Source organism: Nyctereutes procyonoides, unplaced genomic scaffold (assembly GCF_905146905.1).
Source record: "Nyctereutes procyonoides isolate TBG_1078 unplaced genomic scaffold, NYPRO_anot_genome, whole genome shotgun sequence".
Lineage (NCBI taxonomy): Eukaryota > Metazoa > Chordata > Mammalia > Carnivora > Canidae > Nyctereutes > Nyctereutes procyonoides.
In genome coordinates, this window is record NW_026575131.1 from 57,547,380 (window position 1) to 57,572,115 (window position 24,736).

Genomic DNA, 24,736 nt, shown 5'->3' on the forward strand with positions numbered 1-24,736 from the left:
TTTCTAATCCAAACGCACTTCTCTTTATTCAAACCAGAGTCAAACTGGTCAGTGGGGACGCCCTGAAACCACGTGCGCGGGAGAGCGGCTGACGAGGCCTCCCGTCCCTGCTGCCGGGGCGGACGCGGGCGGCGCCGGCGAGGCTGGGCGGGCACGGCCCCCACGGCCCCCACGGCGCACCTGCACACAGAGCCGGGCAGGTCAGTCGACAAAAGCAAGGAATAAACAAAAAAACAAAACACGCTCAGTAGACTTCTGTAAGCTCCCAGAGTTTCTGGACCAACGAGCCCCAACCCTCAAAGCCAGGCGTGAGGCACCGAAAACGCCCCTCACTGCCACCAGTGCCGACGGAAACCCCGCTTTAAATTAAAAAATAAGCCAGTATACATCGTAGAAAATTTCTCTTAAAAATCTCACAATTTGTAAATGTATATTTTTTTCTTTAACATAAAAGTTTACAATATACGGTAAAACAAAAGGCTCAGGAAAATAATTTCAAAAAAAAAAAAAAAAGAAGAAAAAAGAAACCTGAAGTTTTGAATTAAAGCTGAAGACATTTTTTTTTAACCCTGTTGTTGAACCAGTGACTTTTTTTTATTGTGCTGATGGGTTAGAGAAAGAAATATATTTAAAAACTTCAGTCCAGACACCCACAGCCGCCTCCAAAAGCCTCTCGCCCTCCCTCCCCCCACCGTCGAGTCGCTATTTTTCTGCCAAGTTTGTGATTGTCACGAGTTCACAAGTTCTAAATCCTGGGTCTCGGCCGCCCCGACGTCCGCAAGGCGCCGGCCAGCTAGCGTCGGTACGGGTGGAATCCTTGCACGTTGTGGTTCTGACCTCGTCCAAAGCCACTGCCGCCGGCAGGGGGGCCCCCCGAGCCTGGCACCGAGGGGCCCCCGTAGGAGGGGGGCTGCTGGCTGGGGTCTGAGAAGCCCTGTCCGAAGCCAGCCAAGTCCTGTCCGTAACCTGCAGGGAGAGAGCCCAGTCAGCCGGGGCGGACGGCAGCTGCGCGCGGAGGCCGAGGAGGGGTCACGCCCGCACAGCCCATCCTCGTGCCCGCAGGACCCCGACCGCCGGCTCCGCGCAGAAGGAAAAGCAGCTCAGAGACCTCTAGGACCCCGCGGTCTGCCCCCTCCGTCCTCGGCCTCGCCTCCCCACCCGTTGCCAAGGATGCGGGGCTGGGCCCTGGCGGCACAGGAGCCACTGGACGCCCTTGAGCTTGGGGAGCCAAGGGCACCTGGCCTGGCTCGGTGGCCCGAGGGTTCCAGGAAGTTTACGTTTGAGTGGAAGGCATGGGAGACTCAGACACAGTGCCCAGAATTTAAGAAAACGTCCGACTAGCGCCAGGCCTCCCTCCCGGATGACCGCCAGACCCCACACGGTCCTCTCTGCAGAGCCGACCCAACCTGGCAGCTTCCATAAAACCGACGGCTGCGGGGAAAGACTGCGTGCCCGTCGCCAGGGGTCAGCCACTCCCGGCGCCATGCCTGCAGCGGCTGCCTGGGTCGGGCAGGTCCCTCCTCCAAACAGGACCTAGACCCTGCACTGCTGACCTCAAAAGGCACGGGAGGCGCCTCTGGAAAGGGAACAGCACCAGACTGCACACCTGGGATGAAGACGTGTCCCAGGGCCCCTGGATCCCCAAGAGGGTGCACGAAAGCACGGGGGAACTATGTCTCCTGCCCTGCAGAAGCAGAGCTCCTGGGGCCATGGGGTTGTGGCCAGTCGAGATCCTCGCCCCAGCAAGGGCCCCGTCCCAAGGGCACCACCAGGTCCACCCCCGCCCAGGATGGCAGAGGAGGCGGTGTCCGTTGCCCAGGTGCAGGCAGAGTGGGGATTGTGGATGAGGAGGTGCCACCTACCTAGGCCACATCACTGCTCAGCCTGACCATAAGAGTGTAAACAAAGTATGGGCCCGAAGCCTGACGGGTCTTGAGAATAGGTACCCAGGCCTGGCAAGAGACGAGACCAGGGTGACTACCCCAGGGCAGCCTCAGCAGAGGGGCGGGGCGGGGCGATGCTGGCGGTCAGCACACCCCCACCCAGGGCTAGGGCTGCTCACGCACGCCAGACACCTGTGCTGACCACCCATGCACTCAGCGACCGCCGCCTGGCACGGTGCCAAGGGGGATAAGACTGTACGATGCCGGGCGGCTGGGAGCAGCTGGCCAGGGATGGCATTCGAGGGCAAAAACAGCTTCAACGTGCAGACACTGCAGTCTCAGCAATGAGGGAACAGCAGAGCCCCAGATGAGGAAGGTGGGCTGAAGCCGCGGTTCCCACAGGAGCCCAAGGAGCCCGGGCGACAGGCAGCCCCACCTGTCGGGAGAGGCGGCGGGAGACCCCGGGCTGGGGGCCTGCTTGACCCAGGACAACGGGCCCAACCCTGTCCTCACATGAGCTCCTCCCACACAGGCCACGGGACGCCACCCTACAGGGACCAGGCTCAGAAGCACCTACTCCATGACCAGCCCCTTGAGTGAAGCACAGGGGAACACCCAAGCCAGTGCCTGCCACACACCAGAGCCATGAACCCACGTGGCCCGCAGGTGCCAGCCCTGCACTCTGCACTCACAAGAAAACAAGACAACCGAGGAACAGGGCCTGCCGGGGTGCCCAAGAAGCCCTTGTGCCATCCTTCTAGGGGCCCCGTTACAGCTTCCAGTTCCCAAACCCACAGGCCCCAGCACGCCTGCTGCACAACCGATGCTCTTCTAAGACTAACCCCCTAGCAAAAACCCAAGAAACCAAAATCCTGCTTTTCATTTTACTTGACCCTCTCCAACAAGCCCCTGCATTGCAGGCCTCCCACCACACACACACACATACACACACGCGCGCGCGCGCGTGCACCGGTGGGGAAGGCAGGAGATGGTGGGGCCAGGTCCTGGGCCCCAGGCCGCGCCTGCAGGTCTCCAACTCACCGTACTGACTATAGGGGAAGTCTGGCTGGGCCGTTGGAGGCTTGCTCATGTCTGGGGCAGCCTGAGACGGAGGCGGAGGGAAGGCCAAAGGTGCTGCCCCTGGAGTAGCAGGTGGAGGAGGGACCCCTGGGGGGGCAAACTGATCCGGTGGTGGTGGTGGAGGCCCGTAGCCAAAGCCTGCAAACAAACAGGAGAGAAAGACACAGACACCGCGCACGACCCTGGCCCGGCCCAGCCCAGCAGAAGCTGTCCGCACCATCCCCTGCTGAAACCCACCAAGCTCCAGGCCTCGGGTTTCCCTCAGGGTGGGCTGGGGGCGGCCTGCCGTACCCCAACAGCAAGGGTCAGGACAGGAGCTGCACGGGCATACTCTTGAAAACCACAAAACCCGACTAGCAAACAGCAGTCTGTGCTTCAGGCAGACAAAACCACGGCAGCAAGCCTTCCACGAGGGCGGGGGGGTCGTGCCCATCCGCTGGGGCCCGGGGCTCCACACACCCTGTTTCTATCCACCTGTCTTCTTGTTAGAAATCAAACTGGATGTGGTCCAGCCCAGGGAGGGGCACACCTTTGCCCTGAGCGGCCACACGGTCGTCACGTGGCCTGCTGCAGGCAAGGCCTCTGTAGCTGGGAGCCTGGCAACGTGACTGACCCAAGCCGGGGCGCACCCCGACAGCACAACAGAGCCAGACGCCCAAGCACTTCAGAGAGAGACCGTGGGCCGGTCAGTGCGGGCCGCGTGGCACGTGGAAACCGCAGCCGCCAGCCACGGTGGATGAGGCGAGGGCTCCCCCTTGCTGCCGCAGACCCACGCACCAGGAAGGCCGCGCTTCCCCACCGAGGCCGAGCACGGCACCTCGCAGGCGAGCTGGAGGGCACGCCGAGGGCTGACACTGAAGTTCCCTGCACGTGCAAGCCCCTCGCTGTGGAACCACAAGATCGGGTCCAAACGCCCCTGCGACGTGGCCCACTTCCCTCTGAGCAGAGGGACGCGACTGGCAGCACCCCGGCCACGTCCAGGCGGGGGCCAGGCAGAGGCTGCAAGGATGCCTCTCAGGATGGGAAGCAAGGGCCCCGGGCTGCCCCCGCCCGCTCCAGGGGCCCGCATGACTTACTGAACTGTGGGGGGGCACCGTAGCCCTGTGGGAAGCCCTGAGGAGGGGGGAACCCTCCGGGAGGGGTGGACACGATGTAAGAGGTGAATGGTGGGGGCGGTGGGGGAGCTCCTCTTCCTGCAGGGGGCGGTCCATAGCCACCTGGAACACAGGGCGCAGAGGTGAGGGGAGAGCGTGTGGCGCACAGGGCCCCCAGCTGCCCAGGCCCACGGTGGGCCCACCCGCTATGAGTCTCTTTCTCAGACACCCGCAAATAAGGACTCACCAATTGCCTGTCCTGCTGGAACCCACATTCCTAAACAGGAAAACAAAGAGGGTGGTTGGTGTCCTGTCAACGTCCCAGACTAGCAGCTGAGCCCACCCCTGACACACACTCAAGAGGCCTGGCGTCCTGCTGAGCCATGGGGACAGGGAGGGTGTCCCAGCCCTGAGCAAGGCATCAGAGGGGCTGGTGCTGGATCAGGAACATGGGCATGACCCCCAGAGCTTGTCCGGCACCTGGCTACGGGAGAAGGGCGGCCACCTGCATCCAGCTTCTACAGAGGAAGGCTCCCCAAGACAAGCCTGTCGGTCAGGCGGCCCCGGCTCTTCAACAGAACCCATCAGAAAGGGTGAAGGGGGCACCCACAGCTGAGGGGCTCAGATACACAGGTGGGACCTTAGGCTGGCTGCCAGCCAAGTGCTAGTGGGTACCAGGGCATCTGGTCACAGTAACTGGTTTCTTACGTCTGGGTTTTATTTCACGATAAAATATTTTTTAAAAGACAACTCTGCAAGCTTCGGGCGGGGGGGGGGGGTGCCAGGTGCCTCAGGGTGCAGGCTGACCCACCTGGCCTCCTCCTGCCCCTCCCTAGACACTGTCCCTTCTCTGCATGTGTAAAGGGGGTAGAGGCTACAGATCCTGGCCGGGCAGCCCCCCCGGGAACTTCAGCCCTTCTGCCAGGCTGCCCACACTCTGCTGAACCTTCAGAGGCCCTGCTACCCCAGCTGGCATCAGCCCAGAGCCCAGGGAGCAGGAGCAGATCCAGAGGGCGCAAGAGGCAGGACTGCCTCCGTCCAGCTGGACAAAGGTCTGAGTCTCCCTGAAAGCATCTGATCTGAGCCTCTGCGACCAGCTCACCGTCAGGGGCAGTGGCGGCAGGACAGACTCCAAGGTCCACCAGGTCCTCCTGGCCGCCCCCTATGGGCACCGCCCGGCACTGCCGCGGACCTCAGGGACGGCACCTGGCCCTCCTGCAAAGCATGGCACTTGGGGTGAGGATGCTCGCTGGGGCTCTGCTGGCTACAGTGAGACCCCTCTGCCCAAGCCACAGAGGGGGACCTTGACCATGGCCTGAGCATGCCAGGGGTCACTTCACTCCTCAGGGGCTATCGGGCCCCCAGCACAGAGCCCATGTGCTGGCTCCCGGGACGAGTGCACAGCTGTGCGTGTCAACCTTGGGTGGTGCTGGACAGGGGACGGGCGGGAGCCCCCCCCCGCCTTCACGTACTCCGTCAAAGCCCACACACCTGCCCAGCCAGCAGCTGTCCCAGCATACTTGTCCCACCTCTGCAGTAAGTCCACAGGAAGGGGCGCACACGGCTGCGGGACCCTGGCCTCCAAGGGGGCCTCCCCTGAGGCGGCTGCCTGGGGGCCCGACCGGTTCTGGGTGCTGGAGCCTTACCTTGAGGGCCGTATCCTTGCTGCCACGTGGGTGGGGGCTGGCCTGCCCAGCCATTGGCGGCATTGGGCACGACTCGGCTGCCCCACTGGCTGGCACCTGGCTGTCCTGGCGCTTGGCTTTTGCTGTCTCGCGGCTCGGCTCGCTTAACTTCCACCTAGACAAATGGAGCTCTGGTTTACGGAGATGCCGGGGGTCCTGGACCCCCTTCCCTTCAGACACACCCTCAAATAACTTATGACTACACTTAGCATCTTATTATGACTTAAAACTAAATACTTAACTATAAACCTTATTTAGGCCAGTATTTTTTTCTTTAAAAATTTATAATTTTTTCTTTTTTTTTTCTTTCTTTCTTTTCTTTTCTTTCTTTTTTTTTTTTTTTTGTTTAAAACATGTTTCTCAGGTACAACAGATGCAACCGTAAGACATGTTAAGCCCTACCCGCTGCAGAGCACGGACTGAAGACCAAGAACCCTGAGATTTGTGACAAGGGTCTTTCAGCCACGGTGAAGTGACAGCTCTCTCCTCCGATGGCCTCGTCATCCCAGGGACACAGAGACCAGGACCGACCGAACAATCACAGCCCTCTTCCTGGGCCTCTCCAGGGCCTCAGAATGGCAGGAGCCGGATGCTCTCCGAGCACCGTGGTGGAGGGACCTCCGCTGGGAGCAGCTGGGCCGAAAGCACACAGGACCTTCCCAGAGCCCTCCCACCCTGCCTGTGCTTTAAGCTCATACCTGAGAAACACAGTTGGTTTACTTAGGTTTTTTATTTAAAATGTCTAATGGAAGATAAAGACTTACCTTCCCCAGGCTAACGCTTAAAGAATCTCAATTAACTCAAAATAATGTCAGAGGGAATGGATGTGATAAAGAGAATCTTACATTACATCTAACAAAAAAAGTAAACAAACATGCAATAAAATGGACATTTGAATCAGTAAGCAATCTTCATACTGTGTTAGGTCAGCAGCCCAGGACCCTTCCTCTTTTAGGTGTTGTCAGGAGCCACAGCATTCGGAGGGGCCGGGCCAGCGGGGGCCAGGCGTGCGGGCCCTCCTCGCACCAAGCACTGTGGCCCCCAGGAGGTTCCCTCCCTTATGCAGCTTTTAAGATGCGGGCAGATTGACAACTAAAAGATCCCCCAGTGACAGGGCTGCCTCAGCATTTGAGAGTCTTGATTTTTTTTTTTTTTAATGATAAATTTTAATGAGAAGGAAGAGACTTGGAGTCATCCTTGGGGTCTCACAGTCTGGGGAGCTGAGCATGAGGCATTCAGAACTCCGTCAGTTCTGCCCTAAGACCCCTTCCTGTTGGAGAACAAACAGGAAGCGGGACAGAGGCACAGACCCCAGCGTCTTGACGCCCCAAGGACACTCCATGGATAGGAACAAAACCCCCGTTAGCTCAATGCCATGTGACAGCAGGACCAAGGGACCAGTTTCAAAGAACTCAAATTAATGAGTCTTCACACACTCTCCTTAAGGGAATTTGGTTCCTGCTTACAAAGCAAAGCAGCCCTTGTAAAAAAAAAAAATTTTTTAACCCTCTTCCTATTAGAACATGGATGCAGCCACTGACACTCCAGTTTTGATTAGAAGTGGGACCCAAGCCTTTATGGAGGCGAAGCCCCACTGAGGAACCGAGGGGCTGCTGTGGCCTGCCCACCAGTGAAGGTGGCAACGGGAACGGGGCAAGGCCGGGGTTGCTGCCAGGAGCCAGGCTCCCACACATGTACACCTTACTTTAGAAGTCGAGCCCCACACCGAGAAGCCACCTCAGTCTCCGCTCTGTGCTCCGTGCAGACCAGACTCAGACACCGATGCATCCTACAAAACCGGGCCGGGGTGGCCGCCTGGAGATGGGAGCAGATCCGTGCGCTTAGCCGCCTTTCTGCCCCTAAAGCAGGACTAGGCTTCCTCCAAGTTTTAAATGTCACAGTACCTTAAAATATGGAACGTGGACTCCTTTGAACTTGTGTTCATAACTGGCATGCATCCTTGAAATCTGTATGCTAATTTTAAACTAAAAGCTTCAATGAACGTCGGAGCGAGATTTGTGTCTGTTGCTTAGTCAGGTTCAAATGGAATTAATTATGCCTGCAACAGAACCTCAGCCACCTCTTCGTAAAAATAGCTCCACGCGCTGCTGTGTTTATCAACTTCCCGGGAGCGGGCTGCGGGCTGGGCGGGAGCGCTGGGAGGCAGCAAACGTGCTGCCTTCGTTCCTCCCCCACATCCTAACGGACAGATCCAGCCACGGTCTCTAAGAGGGCTGGGCATGTGGGAAGGAACACGGAAATCCTGGCTGCGTGGTACCCACAGGGGCTGCTAGGGTGCGCACAGCAGGTTTTAGAAGGACAGAGACAGGAATCCCACAAAAATGGGGACCCAGAGCCTCTTGCTAAGTCTAAGAGACCCCACACTGCAGAATCTCTACCAGTGATTTGTTTGAGTGAACTCCCCAAGAGCTCCGGGGACCCAGTAAAATGAGAAGCAGGGGCCCCATTCTGAGCCAGCCCACCTCCGTGGCAGCAACACAGTATGAAGATGAAACCAGAGGTCACTTGACTGCATGGAGTTAAGTACTATCGAGAGCATGTGGTTGGGACCGGAGTTCCACAGTAAGTGACCCAATTAAAAAAAACCAATCCTTCAGGATGTTTATGTCTCTTTTAGTTTGACTCGGAACCTGTTGTCAAAGGTCCGCTGCGCACCCAGCAGGGGGTGGCAGGAGGCAATTGGAAAGCAGGACAGACATCTGAAGGAGTGGTCACAGAAACCAAGCCTGAGGCAACCTGCGATTTCACTGGAGGCCAGCCCAGGAGCCCCCCCGCCCCCCTAAAGACGGCGCCCCTCGGCCAGGGGGCCACTCCCCCCCGCCCCAGCTGATCCAGAGTGAGCGGCTCCGGGAGCAGAGCGGGCGAGCTGGGCGCCGCCGCGCTGCAGGCAGATCCCCCCGGCGAGATGGGCCCCTTGCTTTGCAGGAGCAGGCCCGAGCCCACACGGCTAATCGCCCCGGCCCTCTTGCTATTCAGAGATTTTCTTTTCCAGTGAAATCCCTAAGTTGCCTAAGACTTGGTTTGGTCTTAAGGTAAAATAAAACTACAACTACACACTTTTTTGCCCATGATGTCGTGAAAATGCATGTTGACAGCCTGGTCCACTGATTGTTCGTCCTCGAAAGTAATAAATCCAAAACCTAGCCAACGACGAAGAGTGAATCAAGGTAGCAGGGCGTTGTGACACAAAACAGGATGATGAACAGTATCAGGGCCGGGCCGAGGGGTCGCCCAAGGGTTTCAGGGAAGCGGAGTGTGTGAGGCTACAGGGCGGGCCCCGAGCCGGCAATGCAGGCGGGGTTCCAAGTGGAGACACGGTGGGAACCACCAAGGGCTGGCCTCACGGAGTGGCAGCCCGGACAGCAGAAAGGCGAGGGCCTGGCCCACCAGCAGGCCCAGTGCGCCCAGTGTGTGCCAGAGCACTCTGTGGAGGGGACCGCGGTGCACCCCTGCAAGCAGGGGGGGGGCGGGCCGCGAGCTCCACCTCTGGCGAGTGTGTGCCGTGGGTGCGCTTCTGCTTTTCTGAAACCCAAGATTCTCCCCCTCGGCTTGCAATTTGCTTTGCAACTAGTGCTGACAGCAGCCATATATTGTTCTAGCGCGTTAAACAGAAGTACGGTCTCTACACAGTTAGTGCCTCGCTAAGCTTATCCAACGCTGTTGGGTAAGCCCAAGGAGTCCTGTCAAAGTAACATACGTATGTATACAGGTATCTATCTGTACGTATCTACATAAATAAAATACACAAAGATACAGGCCACAACGGGTTCCAGCAGGTCAAACTCTGCTGTCAGCAGCAAGAGCAAGAGGCACCATGTCATCAAAAAGAGAATTTTAAAGGGAAAAAAAATTTAGCATTTCCCAAACACAAGAAAGTGGCAGTATAAACGAAGTTTGGTTGGTCTGGGTGAGTGTGACCGCCCCGCTAATGTGGCATGTCTGGTCCTCAGTCGACTGCACTGCCTCCCCCGGGGCCCATCTGTTCTGAGCACAAAGGGACGCGTGCGGCAGACAGCTGCCAGAAGACCCCGAAGAACAAAAGCCGGGTGAGCGGAAGGGCTGAGAGCCTGGACCGGCTGAAGAAGGGGATGGGGTACGGAGGCTGAGGCGGGGAGGGGAGGGGACAAAGCTACAGAGCATCACAGCCGATGCCAAGAGCCCGAGTCAAGCCTGCGCCCGGCAGGGCCTTTAAGGGCCGCAGAGTCGGAGCGGGCAGGGAGGAGGCCTCTCAAGCTGACGGGAGAGGGTTGCTGAGGCTGCAGGTGCTGGGCCATGTGGGAAGACTGCAGGCAAAACCTCAGTGGGGGACGGAATGGGGGGGGAGGGCAGCTCAGAAACTTGGGGAGGAAAGACTAGCAGGGAGGGAACACCTGGGACTCAGGAGGCTTCTGATGTGTCTGCACACGCGTGTGCACGAGCGTGACTATGCACACACTCACACAAGATTCTGCACACGGCGTGCAAGAAGGAGCGGAATCATGGCTGCAGAACGATGACGGCAAGACACACAGAAGGAAACAGAAGCTAGAGCGGGGAGTCACCGGAGAGGAAGGTGTGAGGCGAGCAAAGGCAGCTGCTAGGGTGAGGGGAGAGGGGACAATGGGCGAGGTCAGGGCGTCACTGTCCCCAGTGAGACACATGCAGAACCCTTAAGACAGACAGGGACAGGGACACTGCCTTAGATTGTCCAAGAAGGAGAAGGGAGGTAGAGCCCTGGAAAAGACCTGGGAAGGGGAGAAAGCAGGATGAGCTCTCTGGGACACCCCGTTAGCCCACCAGGGGCTCCTGCCGTCGCTCCCGCCCTCTGCTGGCCTCGAGCTCACAGGGACTCTCCGAGCCTGATGTGGAGGACAGTGTGAGCCCCCACAGGAACATGGGCCCCAAGGCCAAGCCCGAAGTGCTCTCCCCGCCAGCTCCTCCTGCCTGTAACCCCCCCAGCCCACGGCGGCTCAGCATGTTCCCCAGGCCCAGGGCGAGGCCTGGGGGTATGGGGGGCGACTGGGGTCAGGAATCTAAGAGCAGCCCTCAGGATTTCCCGTGTCCTGAAGTTTCACAAGACCGGAGGCAAATGGTGGAACACAGTGTGGGTGATGAACAGCATGTTAAAAAGTTAACATTTTTTCAAAGTGCAGGAGGGTCTGCAACCACAGGGCTCGCGTGGTCCGTTATAGCGCAAGAGGCGGTGAGTCTTGGGTAAGGAGCCCCGGGGCGGGGCGTCTAGGGATGCATCTGTCTGTCAAGAGGCGACATCACCACTGAGGAAGCGGACAGAAACACACTGAAACTTCGTTTACACCCCACTGGAGCAAAGCCCGTTCCCTCCTCTGACTGCGGGACTGGCCTGTACCTGTGTGATATAATTTAGCACCTGGAGAAGAGAAATCTAAAGAGATATCGTTAATCACAAACAATTCACAGAGAGAAAAGGAAAAACAACTTACTTAACGTTACTGTACTTTACTATGAGACACTTAAGTACGTCACTAAGCATGTATGTCTACGTTAAAGTTAAGCTAAGACTTAACAGCTTAATCGACATGAAGTGAGGATACGTCACTTATCATGGAAGAAGAGAAGGATGGAAGTTCAAATGGCAAACTATTCTCCAGCATGGCGGGCGCATGCTGCGGCGGCGCCGGCTCTGTGCTAGGGGGGCCTCGGACAGGGCTGGGGCAGGGGCTGCGCGGCGCCCGCGGGCAGGGCAGCTCCCACGGCTGGCCCACAAGCGGTGGATGAACCAAAACAGACGGGCAGGCACAAACAGCGGCAGCCACAAAAAAAAAAAAAAAAAAAAAAAAAAAAAAAAAAAAAAGAAAGAAAGAAAGAAAGAAAAAAAGAAAAAAGAAAAAGGAAAAAAAAAGAAAAAAGAAAAGAATATTGAAAAAAGGGGGGGGGGGCACGGGGGCACGGCAATCAGGTGCCCACTGTCCCAGCCTCACAAACCAATTTGGGCGTGCGAGCGTGGGCAGCTCATGGAACCTCAAAGGGACGTGCTGAGGCGGCTCCTCACCCTCCTCCCACTGCCCCATGGTCTTAGGGGAACAAGAAACAAGAAAAACAGGAAAAAAGCATGGGATGGATAAAGGAAAGTCCACGTTCAAGCCGAGCTGGGGCAGACCTAGCCTGATGCCATGGAATGAGACCTGCCTGGGCAGGGACTCCAAGCAGGACGCGCCCCTCAATGACAAGTGCAGCACTGGAAAAAAGCACCCATCTTTCAGTACACGTTGGAAAACAGAAACCATATTGAAATTCACGTCAAGTCGTAAAAACTTCAAAAGAGTGAGCCAAAAAAACACTGTGACGTCCGACCTTGGGAAGCAGACAGGTTGTGCTGCACAGGAAGGGCCTATGTTTTAATCATGTCTCCAAATCATCCTTCTCTGAGGCAATACTCGCTACCACCACCACCTAATTGTGAAATAGTTTGCCATCTGAAGGGGGAAAGTCAAGGACAAACTCCATCTCTTTTACCTCGAGGCCTCTGTTTCTCTGCGTCGTAGATCATGACCACTTCTGTGACCTGCAAGAGAGATGGCTGTTCGAGAACCTGGGTGCCACGAGCACATCTGGCTACCACAAAACTCCCGAGGCAAATGACAGCTTGGGAATGTCTTCCTCAGAGAAGTCCCGAGGCAAAAGGCTGACTTTATGGGGCTTGACGCCTGAGACTCACACCTGAAGTAGGCCACGGGAAGTGCTTGCTGCCTCTGCCTCGAGTGTTCACGGGAGCCATCTGGACACTCGAGGCCCCAGCCCCACGCTCCAGCTGGGGAGGCGAGACCTGGGAGGACCACAGCACACCCTTCCGCTCAGATAAAAACCAAGGCTGGGCTGCTGGAGCTCTGGGGCTCAGCCGCATGCTTCAATAGCGTCCCGCTGGCCAGCACTCAGCCTGGCACTCCCTGACAGCTGTCCACCCGGCCAGCACCCCTCTTTCCCGGGCCCCTTGCTCACTGAGCACACACCATCATGTGCTCTGGCACTCTTAACTCTTGGCCCAGGCCCTCGGCACACTCAGGCACCCTCTGACAAACAGGCGATAGTGAGGGCAACAAGGCTGTCCCACCAACAGGGTGTATGACCCAGTGGGAGCCTGGGGTGACCCCGTGCCTTTGCGCAGATGACTGGGACGGCCCCCCACATGCGCTTACTTGCAAGCCCCTATCTTCTCTTCTGTCTGCCCTACTAGAACTCAGCTTCCAAATGAACCCAAGTAACGTTAAACCCCCGTAAGATTCTAAAAGATTTCAACCTCTTCCGTAAAGAACACCAGCCTTGGAAGAAACTCTGTTGTCACTGAGGAAACACTGAGCAGGTGATGAGTCAAAAAAAATCTCACGGCACCTAGCCAGGGAGTGAGTCCCCAGCAGCATGGAGGCCAGTGTGAGCTGCTGGAGCAGGGCAGCACAGGTCCAGGCCGGCCCCCTCCCGGGCGGTGGGGTCTATCCTGCTCCTGTGAGGACCTGGCCTAGAACATTCCCTCCCGTGACAAGAGGCAGCAGGCGGGCTCCCACAGCCAAGCCAAACCCTGCTTCTCCCTAACACTATCTAGCGCTTTAGACTCTGGCGCTTACAACAATCAGAAGGGCCTTCCAGGAGATCAGCCTGGCGAGCCTTCAACTGCCTGGAAAAGCAGTAAATCCTCTCCTGGGCTCTGGCTTGCTTTGCGGGAGGCACAGGCCTGGAGGAGGGACCTTCCAAGCTTAACGTCCACAGACATCTGGCTCCACCGCTCCCGCCCGGACCCGCCGTGCTCTGGTGCAGGGACAACTCACCACTCCGAATTTCTTGAAGTATTCCCTGAGCTCTGTCTCACCACAATTGTGAGGAATCCCACCGACAAATATCTTATTTGATTTACTGTTATCGCTCCTGGGTCCTTTCTGCTGTTTTAAGAAGGAAAAAATGGTTAGTCCATGTGGGGCACCCTCACAACACTCCCCACGGTGAGTCTGTGATGTGCTCTGCATTGGTTTTAAGACCCAGCTAAAAGCCAGACCAAAACACTCCAAAAACCCACTAAAGAGAACCATAGTCAGCAAACCATCCTAAGTCTTTCATTTTCCTACAGAGTCCCAAGACCCCAGGGATCCAGCACCGGCAGCACCGGACGCACAGGCACGTGCATAGAGCACGTGGCAGGTCCTAGGTCTACCTATCCGGGAGAGCAGCTATCGAAGAGAAAGCTCTACGATCTCAAAGGACGGACTCTGGGAGGGCAGGGTGGCCAACACGATGAAAAACCAGAGTTTTTCCAGGTTTTCACCGGGTAGAAAAATAGGACTATGGGGCATTCCGTTAACTGGGCAGCCACATGCCTTACGTGATCCCACCCTCTGTGGGAGGGTCGCACCGCTTGGGGGAAAACGTTCGCCAGAGGGAGACGGAAGACCAGCACCTCGGCTCCTGCTCCTGGGACGCTGCCTCCTCCCCACACCTTGTCCTTCCTGTCCAAGGGGCTCCGCAGCTACATCATCCCAACTGCTCCGGACCGATGCCCCTGAACTCTGGGGGCAGGCGAGGGTCTCACAGGTACACACAGGGGTCAAACTCCACCAAGAGGTGCAGGTTACTCTACATGCCTGTGCCACCTCAGTAACACTGCTAAGAGACTAAAGGACGTGAGCAACCACATGGAACGTCAGTGTGGCTGGGATTCCAGTCTGAAGAGAAGGGCTACGAAAGCCACCTGTGAAATGACCCCAGAGCTACAAGTGCACCAGTCTGGACACAGGTGGTGCTGGGAGCCACTGCCGACACTTCCGCCAGGGGTGGGTATGTGGGAGGACATGTGTTTAGGAGATGCGTGCTCCAGAATTTAGGAGTGATAGATACAGAGAAGGGATATATGTAACTAAGAAAACATTAACAATCGACGAATCTAAGCCATGCGTTTAGGTTTTTGATGTACTGCTCTTCTGATTTTTCTGTAAAGTTCCCCCAAAAGTTCCCAATAGGAAACTGGGAAAATAAAAACTGTATTAAAGGTCTGAAGCAGCGGTCAACCAGAAGCAAATGGACCCTCCTAGAAATGCAGGTTCTCAGGCCCGGGTTCAGATACGCCAATCGGACATCTGGCCTACCTCCAGCCCAGCTCTGACCAGGCCCTTCTGCTAGGACAAATGCATACTGGATAATGGTCTTCTCGGAGACCTTCTGTGTTGGGGAAGGGGAGGGATGGGTTATAGTGGACAGAGGACGGGTTTGCTCCAACTGGCCAAGCAATAGGGGACACACACAGCTCACAGAGAATCCCTGAAGAGCCACCACACTGGTGTATTCTGAACCAGTAGTTTGAACAAGCAGCAACTGGGCTCTCAGACATAGCCAAGGGGGCCCCTGCCTATGAGCTGCAGCACCTGGAAAGGAGTGGCCAGCAAGCAGCAATGTTGGGGGAGCAGGGGCAGAGGGTGCTAGGACACCGGGCTCCCCTTGGGCAGGCTGGCAGCCTCTGGTGAGGAGAAAATGGAACTCCTGATCACAAACAGGTGTGCAAGATCTTTTCCTTCTTTTCAAGGTAGACTAACATGAATACTCTTGGCTAAAACGTAAAAAACAGATACCACTGGTTAAGTCTGAGCGATCCCCAGCAGCTCAAACACCAAACCAGAAGACCTCTGTTACTCTGAACGGTGATGAACAAAACCATCAGATCAAAGGCACATACTTCCTTCCTGCTGTGGCTGTGGCACACGTGGAGAGGCAGCCCCACCCAGCCCAGCCCCTTACCCATCCTTCCTTCGGCCGTGTCCTCTCTGGTTGCATCCCTCGAGGTGTGCATGGCTTTGGGTCGATCTGCAGAAGTTTCAAATGAGTCTGTTGTGAATATGAAACTATTTTCCCTAGAAAAGGTGTCAGCACAGCAAACAAGCACATGACCCCAACACAGTACACCCCAAATCCATGCTCTACTCCAACATCCAGCCTAAGTCCAGAGCTGCAACCCTTAATGTCAACCCCCTAAAACGTTCCCTAACATGAACATCCGTCAAGGACCAGCAGCAGTGGCAACCTGAAGAAGCAACAAGTGGCAGGGACAGGAGGGACAAGAGGGACAGGAGGAAGTGGACTCCAGGGAAGGACACTCACGTTTCGGCCGTCTAGTGTGTGTGGTCTGCTGGCCAGCACCGTCCCCACACAATTTGGGTCTTTAAATTTGACAAACCCAAAGCCTCGAGACTGGTTGGTGGTTTTATCTTTCATGATCACACAGTCTACGACTTCTCCATACTGGGAAAAGTAGCTGCGTAGAGTCTCTGCTCAGAGATTGGGACAAGAACACAAACACACACACCGGCGTGTTAAAGCACTGTACACAGCTGGTGTGTAAAGCACACAGGCACACATGCTCCTAGTCCTTCAGCATGACCTGGAAATTGTGGAACCAGCAACCTTTAAACTGGCTAATCAACTGACCGGGCGGGGGTGGGGGACGGAAGATGGTCAGGGACATGAGGGAGACCCCTGGGGCAGGACAGGGAATTCCAGACACAGACACATTATGTCTTCACATGAATTAGAAAGGGTGCAAGTGACAATGGCAGCGGCCAAAAGCGTTCCGAAAAGAAGTCTGAGGGAATGCAAGGTGACCTCTGGGAACGCCAGCTACCACCAGCTTCTTCCTGCTGGAGGCCGAGTTCAGTGACTGCACCAGCAAGCCTCCACGCTCCACAGCCCAACAGTCTCCTGCCTACATCCCTCCCCTAACTCTGGTGAGACCCCAAGACAACTCCCAGTCAAGCACCCCTCAACCCCCAGAATTCAAAACCAATAAGTAAATCAAAAATTAAAGAAAACAAACAAAAAACCCAAGGCAATAACAAGAGATGAATCCACACAACTTGAAGACCAAGGTCACAGGCCTGCCTGCAGCTCCTGGCACGCAGGCCGGTCCCCACCACCTACCTTGGGTCGTGCTCCAGTCAAGACCGCCCACGAAGAGCTTCCTGCAATTCAACAAGAAAATATTTAGGGTCAAGACAGTTCTTGCCTTAAAGATGCCAGCCATCCGCCCCATCCTCAGGCGGGAGCCCACAAGAAGCTGGTGCAGACATGCGGACTCGCGTCGAGGTCACAGCAATGACACATGTCCCCCTCAGCCAGTGCCCGCCTCGACAGCTACAGACACAAAAATCGACACCGAGACTTGCCAAGATGGTGGGGAGAGTGTTACAACGCGGAAGTGAAGACGACACGTCCAGAGCCACCCACACGTGCTTGCCGAGCCTGACAGTGAGACCCTGAGAAAGGACCGACGAGCCCTCGAACCCCAGGGGCTTTGGGGTGGAGCCGTGGCGCACACTTCCTCAGCGCTCTTGCAAATACTTGGGGACTTAGCCGCAACGTCTGAGAGCACATGCAGCAAACCAGAACAATGGGGGGGGCAGGGGGCCCTAGGACAGAGCCTCGGGTATCTTCCACGTGGTCACGTGGTCACGAGTAAGTGGAGCCCCGTCCACATCTCCCACCTCAGGGCAGCCTGGGCGGCCTTCCGGGCAGACACACTAGAATGTGAAGGGGCCCCACTGGTGCCCTCGGGGCCGACCCGCCTCTCTTCCGCACACCCCTAGGATGGTTCGAGCACCGTGGGCCCTCCTACTTCCCCCTGCCCCCGGGGAGGGGCTCCCCACCAACAGGCCGCAGGGCGGGGCCCACCTTTCCTGCCGCCCCTGGGCTGGCGAGGCCTGGAGCGCACTGAGGCACGGCACAGGGGCAGGTCCGCAGACCGGCCCGCGGGGGCGGGCTCTCCCAGCCTTACGGGCCAAGCTCCCTCGCATCTCCGACGTACCAGACGTACCGGGCTCCTCAGCCATCACGGAGGCCTCCCCCAACCGGGAAGTGGGGATGGCAGAGAAGGCAGGAAAGAGGCTTTAGCTGCAGCAGTGGCAGCGCTCAGTCCCGCCCGCCTCCCCGGGGAGAGGGGACAGGGCCACCATCACTCGTAGAGGTCTTCAGATGCCAATACGTGGCCAAGGCTCAGTCCCCATCGGAGACTGAGGGTCCCGCAGTCCCCCTGCCTGCAGCCGACCACACCATGCTCAGCTCGAAGACAAGACCCCCACGAGGCTGATGGCAATCCCGCCGAGCAACCAAGAGAACTGCCAGACGGGGTGCCCTGTCCTCCACCCGGGGACAGACCCCTTAGAGGCAGCCAGCGCACCTGTCACCCCTGCTCCATCCAGGGACTCAAGCTCCCGCGAGCCAGCCCCTGACAAAACGGGCCCCAGGACTGTCAGGGGCTTGTTCCCACCCCAGCCTTTCCTCTGAGGAGGGGCGATGTGAATGTAGCGCGTGAGAAACAATCGCCCCCCACAGGTACCCACTGCCATCCTGTGAGCGGCCGCCGCCAGGCCCCCACGGACGGGCCCCCGTGCACGGGCCGGCCCGGCGCATCTGGCGGAGGCCGCGCTTACAGCTCCGCAGAAGGGAGCTCTGTGAGGACAAGTCTCATGAACACGCTGATCAAGCAGCAAGGCAGGCTTACTTTTAGGCCTCATTAACTTGAATTCGTTGTCTCCTACGCACCCCTTTCAGAATCAGGCCAGGCTTCCTCCTGCCCCCAGACAATCCCAGAGGACTGGGGCTCCTCGGCCACCTAGGGCGCTGCCTGGAGCCAGCGGACTCAGGCCCCGCCCTGCCCTCACGGGGCCTGGCACCCAGTAGGGGCACAGAGCGGCAGATGACCGAAGGCCCCAAGGCCGGCTGGCACCGCAGAGGAGCTGCGTGTTTGCCCACTCCTTCGACACGGGAATGAACAAGGCTTTGCTGTGGAAAAGCAAATTCATGCAAGAAAGAGAGATCTCCAGCGTTCTCAAAAAACAAGACCTAATTCACGGAGACAGATACGAGCCTCTATCTAGTGTGCATCCAACCAAAACAGTAAGGTCGCAAACAGGTATGCTTCCAAGCAACCCGATCCTCCGCGATCCTCCACACCCACCCACCTACGGAGGAAGGAACTCGTCTGACCAGTCCAGGTTCCAGCACTCATTTAAATTTCAAAATCTGGCATTAAGGAGAAAAGACCAGAAACACCATCATCCACACAACGGACAGCCCCGATCCTGCCCCATGGGTTGGGGGGTGAAAGGGTATCAACGCTCTGCCCTCGTTTTATCGTTGTGCTGCACTGATTGCAGAGAATGTTCTTCTTGGAAACCAGAACACGCGCAAGCATCCACACAAAGGGTCGTGGGGCTCCCGCTCACTGGTCGATACTTCCCACGAGCCACACATGGCGTAGGGGAGGGGGCACACACAGACGGGGCCAGACGTCAGCGCTGGTGAGGCTGGCTGAGATAGTATCTAGGAACTCTGGTTACTACTTCGCCACGTTCCACGAGTCTGTCGCCCTGTGGTCCTAGGCTACGAGAGGTTTTCATTAAGAAGAAATGCCAGGATCTGCTTCCCCGGCAGAGATGCACAGCAAGGGACACCTTCGTGGGCCACACCCGTTCCTCGGGGAGGAGAGCCCCAGCCTCCGGGCAGTCCCGTGAGCCTCTCTAGGCAGTGCCTCGTGAGCAGGTTTACCTGTCTGCATGTCCTCTCCTCCTGCGCCAACGGCATACCTTCCCCGGTCCACCCACAGAAGGAGCCAAAAGGTTCCGAAGGTCCTAGGAGGTCCCCCCGCCCAGACCCCAGGGCAAAGCCCCAACCTCTGAGCCCCAGAGACTACAGGGCCGTAAGCAGGACTGGCCAGAAACAGCTCAAGAGCTGCCCAGGCAGCACAACTATCACTAGTAAACACAGACGTATGTGCATGCCTGGCACAGTGTGGGGCTGCTCGCCCTGCCAGCTGCCCAGGGGCGGCCAGACACACTCACTGGGCACTGATGGGTGCTCTCATACGGGACTTCGCAGATTAAGGGGACAGCTGACTTTGTGTTTCCTTCTCCAGCCTTTCTCTGCTCTTACGGGTGCAGGACTCATGACTCAGCTAAAGCTGAGTCAGCCCCCCCCCCCCAGTCCCTGAACCCCACAAGCCATCGAGGGGGACCTCCTGGCTCCATCAGGCCCTCCCAGGTGAACCAGAGTCAGGTTCCTGAGGGGGAACAGGTGTTACCACGACCAGGGGGGCCCAGGAGAGGTGGCTCCCAGGACCTGCACCTCAACACCAGGTGCTGGTGACCTCCCCTCGGTAAGGGAATCTGCAGAAGTGACCTGGACACCAAGCTCTGGGTAACGCTCCCCCTCCCCCACCTGCTGAGATTGAAACCTGCACTGGAGGACTGCGCCGCTCTTGCTCTGTGTACTTTAGGGCAGCCACAAGGTATTCATGCCAGAAAATAAACCTCCAGTGGCTTCCCCTGGCCCAGGCCAAGCACTGCAGGCTCGCCTGGTGAGGTGGCCACCAGTGCGGACACAGCGGGGCAGAGCTTGGCTCTGGAGGGCAAGGAACAAAGGGCCTGGGACCAATCACGTTTGTTCAGCAAACGGCCCTTTCTGTTTAAAGAACACACAATGCAGAGCCTCTGTTTGCCCCTTCCTGCCCCTCCAGGGAGGTCACCCGGGGACCTTGTCTTCCTAAGCAGGTCTTCATTTCCCTGCAGGGAAGGAAGCAGCCCCAGGAGCCAGGGAGCCAGCCCGCTTCAGGGCCCTTACACGGCAGCACGCACAAGATCCCGGGAGGCAGCTGCCGCCTGTGTGGACCCTGCCCTCTGGCAGCTCAGGCTTCGCTCTGGCCAGACCACTACAGGGGTCGACCGACACAGGCAGAAGAGAACCCCAGGATGTCCCAGTGCCTGACGTTAACTCCCGACACCCAAAGCCTCCTACCGTGAGCTCCTCCACCAGCCCGCCCCCAGACAGGACCCCTGTCCCCCACCACTCCCTAGGAGCAGGCAAGAGCCTCAATCAAACAGCTGACCGCCGGCTGAAGACATTACTCATAGCTCAGAGAGGGACACCGTGCCACGCTACAGTCACCCCGTGAAGACAGGACCCTTCTCAAAGGTGGTGGAATGTACACGTTTGGGCCTGGCCCTCATCCCTGCCATTCCCTACCAGGACTGTTCTGGCTCACCAGGGGCACGGGACTCTCAGCTCTGGCTCCTCCTAGGGGTGACCTTGGGCAAGTCTCCTGACCTGCTAAGCCTCAGTCTGTCCTGCAGAGAGAAGGGTTTAACTTGGGGCATGAAGTTCCAGCCCAGCTCCCAGCAGGTGCTCTAGGACGGGTATCAGCAGTGAGCTACCCCGGGGTGAGTTTCCTCAAGTGGGGAGGGCACATCACCTGGTCCAGGTGCTCGACCCGCTGCCAACGCTGAGAACAGAAGGAAGTCAACCAGCGTGCCTCCCAGCACCATGGTCAACTTCACAGTTGTCAAACTAGCTCCCGCTACAGCAAACAAATCCTAAACCATGGGTGCAAGTGGCAGGGACACACACCTTGGGAAGCAGGCCGAAAAGAGGAGATGTTCCCAAACAGGTGTCTCATCTGGGGTGGTCCTAGCCCCAGAGGGTACTGGGCAATATCCGGGGACATCTGTGATTTTCACAACTGGGGGTGGTCCTGGCACCAAGTGGATGGGGACCAGAAATGCTGCTCAGCCCCCACAGGGCCCAGGACTCCCCCAAGTGTCAGCACTGCTGGGGAGACTGCCCCCAAACACCTCCAAAACACAAAAGAGAAGCATCTCTACCTTCTACCGCCAGAGTTCACCACTGTCTACCCTGCAAAAAATGGCCTCTTCCCCAACCAGGACCTCTCTGAACCAAACAGTCAGGACCTCCCGGCTCCTGGCCGCTCAGTGAAGACAGGCATTTAACGAGTGTCCACTCCTCCAGGCCCAGGCCTCTGGCCTCGCCCTGTCGGCACTTGGGGGGCTGCGGGGCTGCTGGGATAGGTGGGGTCACCTGCCTCCCGTGCTTCGGGCTCCGGCAGCCTTGGACTCCTGCCGCCTCCCTGCACCTCCTCTCAGAGTGACCTGAAAGCTGCTTCACCTTGTCTCCGCGGAGTTCCTCCTCTCCCCAGGACTCTCCCCTGGAGGGTGTCCAGTTGGCCCTGCCTTCCCAGTAGAACATGTGCCAGATGATATCTTCCTCAGACCTTTCTCCAGTTCCACAACACAAGCCGGCTGCCCCAGAGGTGGGTGGAACAAAACGCCTCTGTCCTAAAGGGAACCAGCCCTCCTCCAGCACTTGTGAGCACTGACAAGATGCCAGGTGCCCTCAGAGGCCTAGGAGCCCGGGGGGTCTGGATCTCTGTAAGGCTCGTGCTGGCACCAGCTCCAAGTCGGAATCCAGAGACCCTTCTTGAAGTCAACTTTCTCATGTTATGTTAGGAAAAGAGGACGCTGCCCTCAGCAAAGCGAGCGCCTGTCCCCCTCGTTGCTGGCTCTGAAGGGAGCATATCAGCCCATCACACATCTGCTACGTGGGGCCACACGTGGCACTGCCGCTCCTATCATCCCTCTGCTCTCAAGACCCAACCCTCCGTCTGCTCTGGCTGATTGGGACAATCAGGACTATGAAAACACTAACTAAAACCACTGGTCTCAGCCACCTTCCCCTCCCGCCAGACCTCAAGGGGACCTCTGGGCTGGCTCGGGTACAGCCAACACTTGGTGAAGCTCTTCCTTTGAAAACTCCCAACTCAGAAGCAGATACGTGCACTGGATCGGGCCCCACGCATCCACACGCTTCCTGAGGCCTTACCTCTTGTACCCATACATGCAGTTTCCTGTTAGGTATAGGGGAGCAGCCCTTCTCGCCTGTCAAGCCCTCCCTGGGGAGCTACTTGGACCAAGCTGACCAAAGACCAGAGCCCCAAGCAAAGGAGACTGAAGATGAAGATGCGTGTCATCAGAGATCATTCAGACCGGCCGCATCCTAACATCTGCCTGCACCTGGATCTGAGCACAGCACAAACTCCCACGTGGTAACCACCCCAAAGTAGGCAACTGCGGTCCGATCACAGCAAACTGCAAGAGGGCCCTTTGACCGGGAGCCCAGCGGAGTCAACCATCTGTACGAGGACAGCCAGTGGGCCCTGGACTCCCACGCTAATAACAGAAACAAGGATCCTATCTAAAACGGAAATTGGTCAATATTTTTAGCACCAGATTCCTACCCACAAAGCAATGAAAGGTTTCTGGGAGGGACACCTGTCATTTACAAGTTTAAAACTCAGGTGATCCGCGTGGATCGGCAAGAGCGGGGAGGGGACCGTGGCCAGCCAGGGTGGCTAAGCCCAGTCCTCCTACTGGCTCCACGGCACCCCCGAGCTGGCACCGCAGACCAGGCTCAGATCCCCGCAGCACACCTCAGGGGCCTCCAGGCGCCCTTCCCTCCCGACCTTTGTCTGCTCTCCTTGCCCAGGCCTGAAGACCCCTGCCCCTTGGCGGGGCAAGGCAGGACGGCAGCCCGGGGATGGGGGATGGGGATGGGGATGGATGGGGCGGGCCCGGCCCCGCTTCTGGAGCACTCTCTTCCTACACCCCGGTTTCCCGTCAGAAGTGCTGCAACTTTTCAGCTGCCTAACACAAAGAACACGCCGCCTGCCAGTGCTGGGCACGCTCTGCAGAGCAAACCCGGCTGGGAGCGACGGGTCGTCCTCCTCCCAGTCGCGGCCGGGGTGCGCCGTGGGGACCCAGAGCCCACACAACGCATCCTGTGTCCACAGGTGGAGCGGGAGGCCGGGGAGAGGCCAGTCATCCCCGCAAACAATGACTTACCAAAGCAGGCGCTTCAGCAGACACAGGGCGTCCCTGCAAGGCTCAAGGCACTGACAAGGATGCACAAGGCCACGGGACCCCCCAGCCCCGCGCTGCGCAGAAAAGGCCAACCCTGAACGCCACCCTGAGGGCGCGGGGCCGCTCTCTGCAACGAAAACTGGACCAGAGCCCTCAACTAGGGCAGAGACGGGCTGCCCGGCTCCTCCGGGATCGCTGGCTCGGTCCGGGGCTCCCTCCGCGTGCAACGAGGCTATAATTAAGGAGGAGAACTCGACGCCGACCCGCCTCCTAATGGCCGGTCGAGGAGAGAGCGGGGGAAGCGGCCTGCCTTCTCCGTCCTCGGGGAGCCTCCGGGCGCGCTCCGCGGCAGGCCCCGGCCGGCGGTGCGGGCCCGACCCGGGCGCCCCACGTGACCTGCCCGCGGGCCTCGGTCCGCGAGCCTCCGCGGTCCCCGCGCCTCGGGGGGGGGGGGGCCGAGCGGGAGCCGGGCCGCCGCCGCCGCCGCCGCCGGAACAAGTTGCGCGGCCGCACTCCGGCGTCCCGGGGCCACGTGCGCCGCCCGCCAAGTTGCTGCGCGGGCCGGGGAGCCCCGGGAAGCCGCCCCCCCCCGCGGGAGCCCCGGCGCCCAGGCGGCAGCAGGCCCGCGCGGGGACCCCGCACACACCCGGGCGCGGGCGGCTGCGCGCCGCGGACCCCAGGCTCGCGGCTCCCGGGCGCGGCGGCGGCGGAGCCCCCCGGACCCCCCCCCCCCGCCGGGCCCCCGCCCCCGCCCCCCTCGGCCGCCCGGCCCGGAAGCGGCGGGACGCGCACTCCCGCCCCCCGCCCCCCGCCCGCGACCCCGGGCCCGGCCCGAGCGCCGCCCGCCGGCGTGACCTTGACGGGGCCGGGGCGGCGTCTGGGCGGCGGCGGCGCAGGCCGGCGCGTCCTCACCCGATCTCGTCGGCGCCCGAGTTGTTCATGGCGGCGGCGCTCGGCGTCCCGGGCCCCCTGGCTCGCTCCCGCCTCCGGAAGGTCACCGGCCCCGGCGCCCTCCGCACAGCCGCGGCCCGGATCTGCGCAACGGCGGCGGCCGCGCTGCCTCCTCCCCTCAGCGCCAACGGTCACCGCGCGCCCCCGCGCCCGCGCCGCCGCCCTGCGCACGCCCGGGCGCGCTCCCGCACGGGGCCTCCGGGGGCGGGGCCAGGGGTGCGCCCGCCGGCCTGCGTGCCTGCGTGCGCGCCTGCGTGCGTGCCTGCGTGCGTGCCTGCGTGCGTGCCTGCGGGCGGCGGCCCCGGCCTTGCTCCTCCGCAGCTACCGGC

The 24,736-nt window shown here is 58.9% G+C and overlaps 1 protein-coding gene across 4 annotated transcripts; it reads right to left on the reverse strand.

Annotated features, from left to right (window-relative positions):
- Window positions 1–24,583, reverse strand: DAZAP1 (DAZ associated protein 1). Of its 4 annotated transcripts, none has more exons than XM_055343322.1 (12): window positions 24,369–24,581; window positions 16,672–16,712; window positions 15,856–16,022; window positions 15,496–15,561; window positions 13,542–13,649; window positions 12,238–12,286; window positions 8,821–8,903; window positions 5,704–5,857; window positions 4,305–4,334; window positions 4,040–4,180; window positions 2,925–3,101; window positions 1–966 (listed from the first exon to the last, which is right to left on the reverse strand). In XM_055343322.1, exons 1-12 carry the CDS (start codon window positions 24,395–24,397, stop codon window positions 794–796), a joined length of 1,218 nt encoding a protein of 405 aa, XP_055199297.1. In that variant the 5' UTR covers window positions 24,398–24,581; the 3' UTR covers window positions 1–793. The 4 variants fall into 4 exon arrangements, with proteins under 4 accessions (XP_055199297.1, XP_055199296.1, XP_055199299.1 ...); XM_055343321.1 differs by having other exon boundaries at window positions 13,542–13,652; window positions 24,369–24,580; XM_055343324.1 differs by lacking the exon at window positions 24,369–24,581 and adding an exon at window positions 23,439–23,877 and having other exon boundaries at window positions 13,542–13,652.
- Window positions 24,584–24,736: the final 153 nt, after the last annotated feature.

What these genes read in the sequence shown, in the direction of transcription:
- DAZAP1 (XM_055343321.1), bottom strand. Translation starts at nt 24,397, where the DNA reads ATGAACAACTCGGGCGCCGACGAGATCGG. An exon ending in TCGGGCGCCGACGAGATCGG is followed by an intron (nt 16,713 to 24,368) that starts GTGAGGACGCGC and finishes GTTGAATTGCAG; the next exon opens with GAAGCTCTTCGTGGGCGGTC. An exon ending in CTTCCCCTATAGTCAGTACG is followed by an intron (nt 967 to 2,924) that starts GTGAGTTGGAGA and finishes CTCTCCCTGCAG; the next exon opens with GTTACGGACAGGACTTGGCT.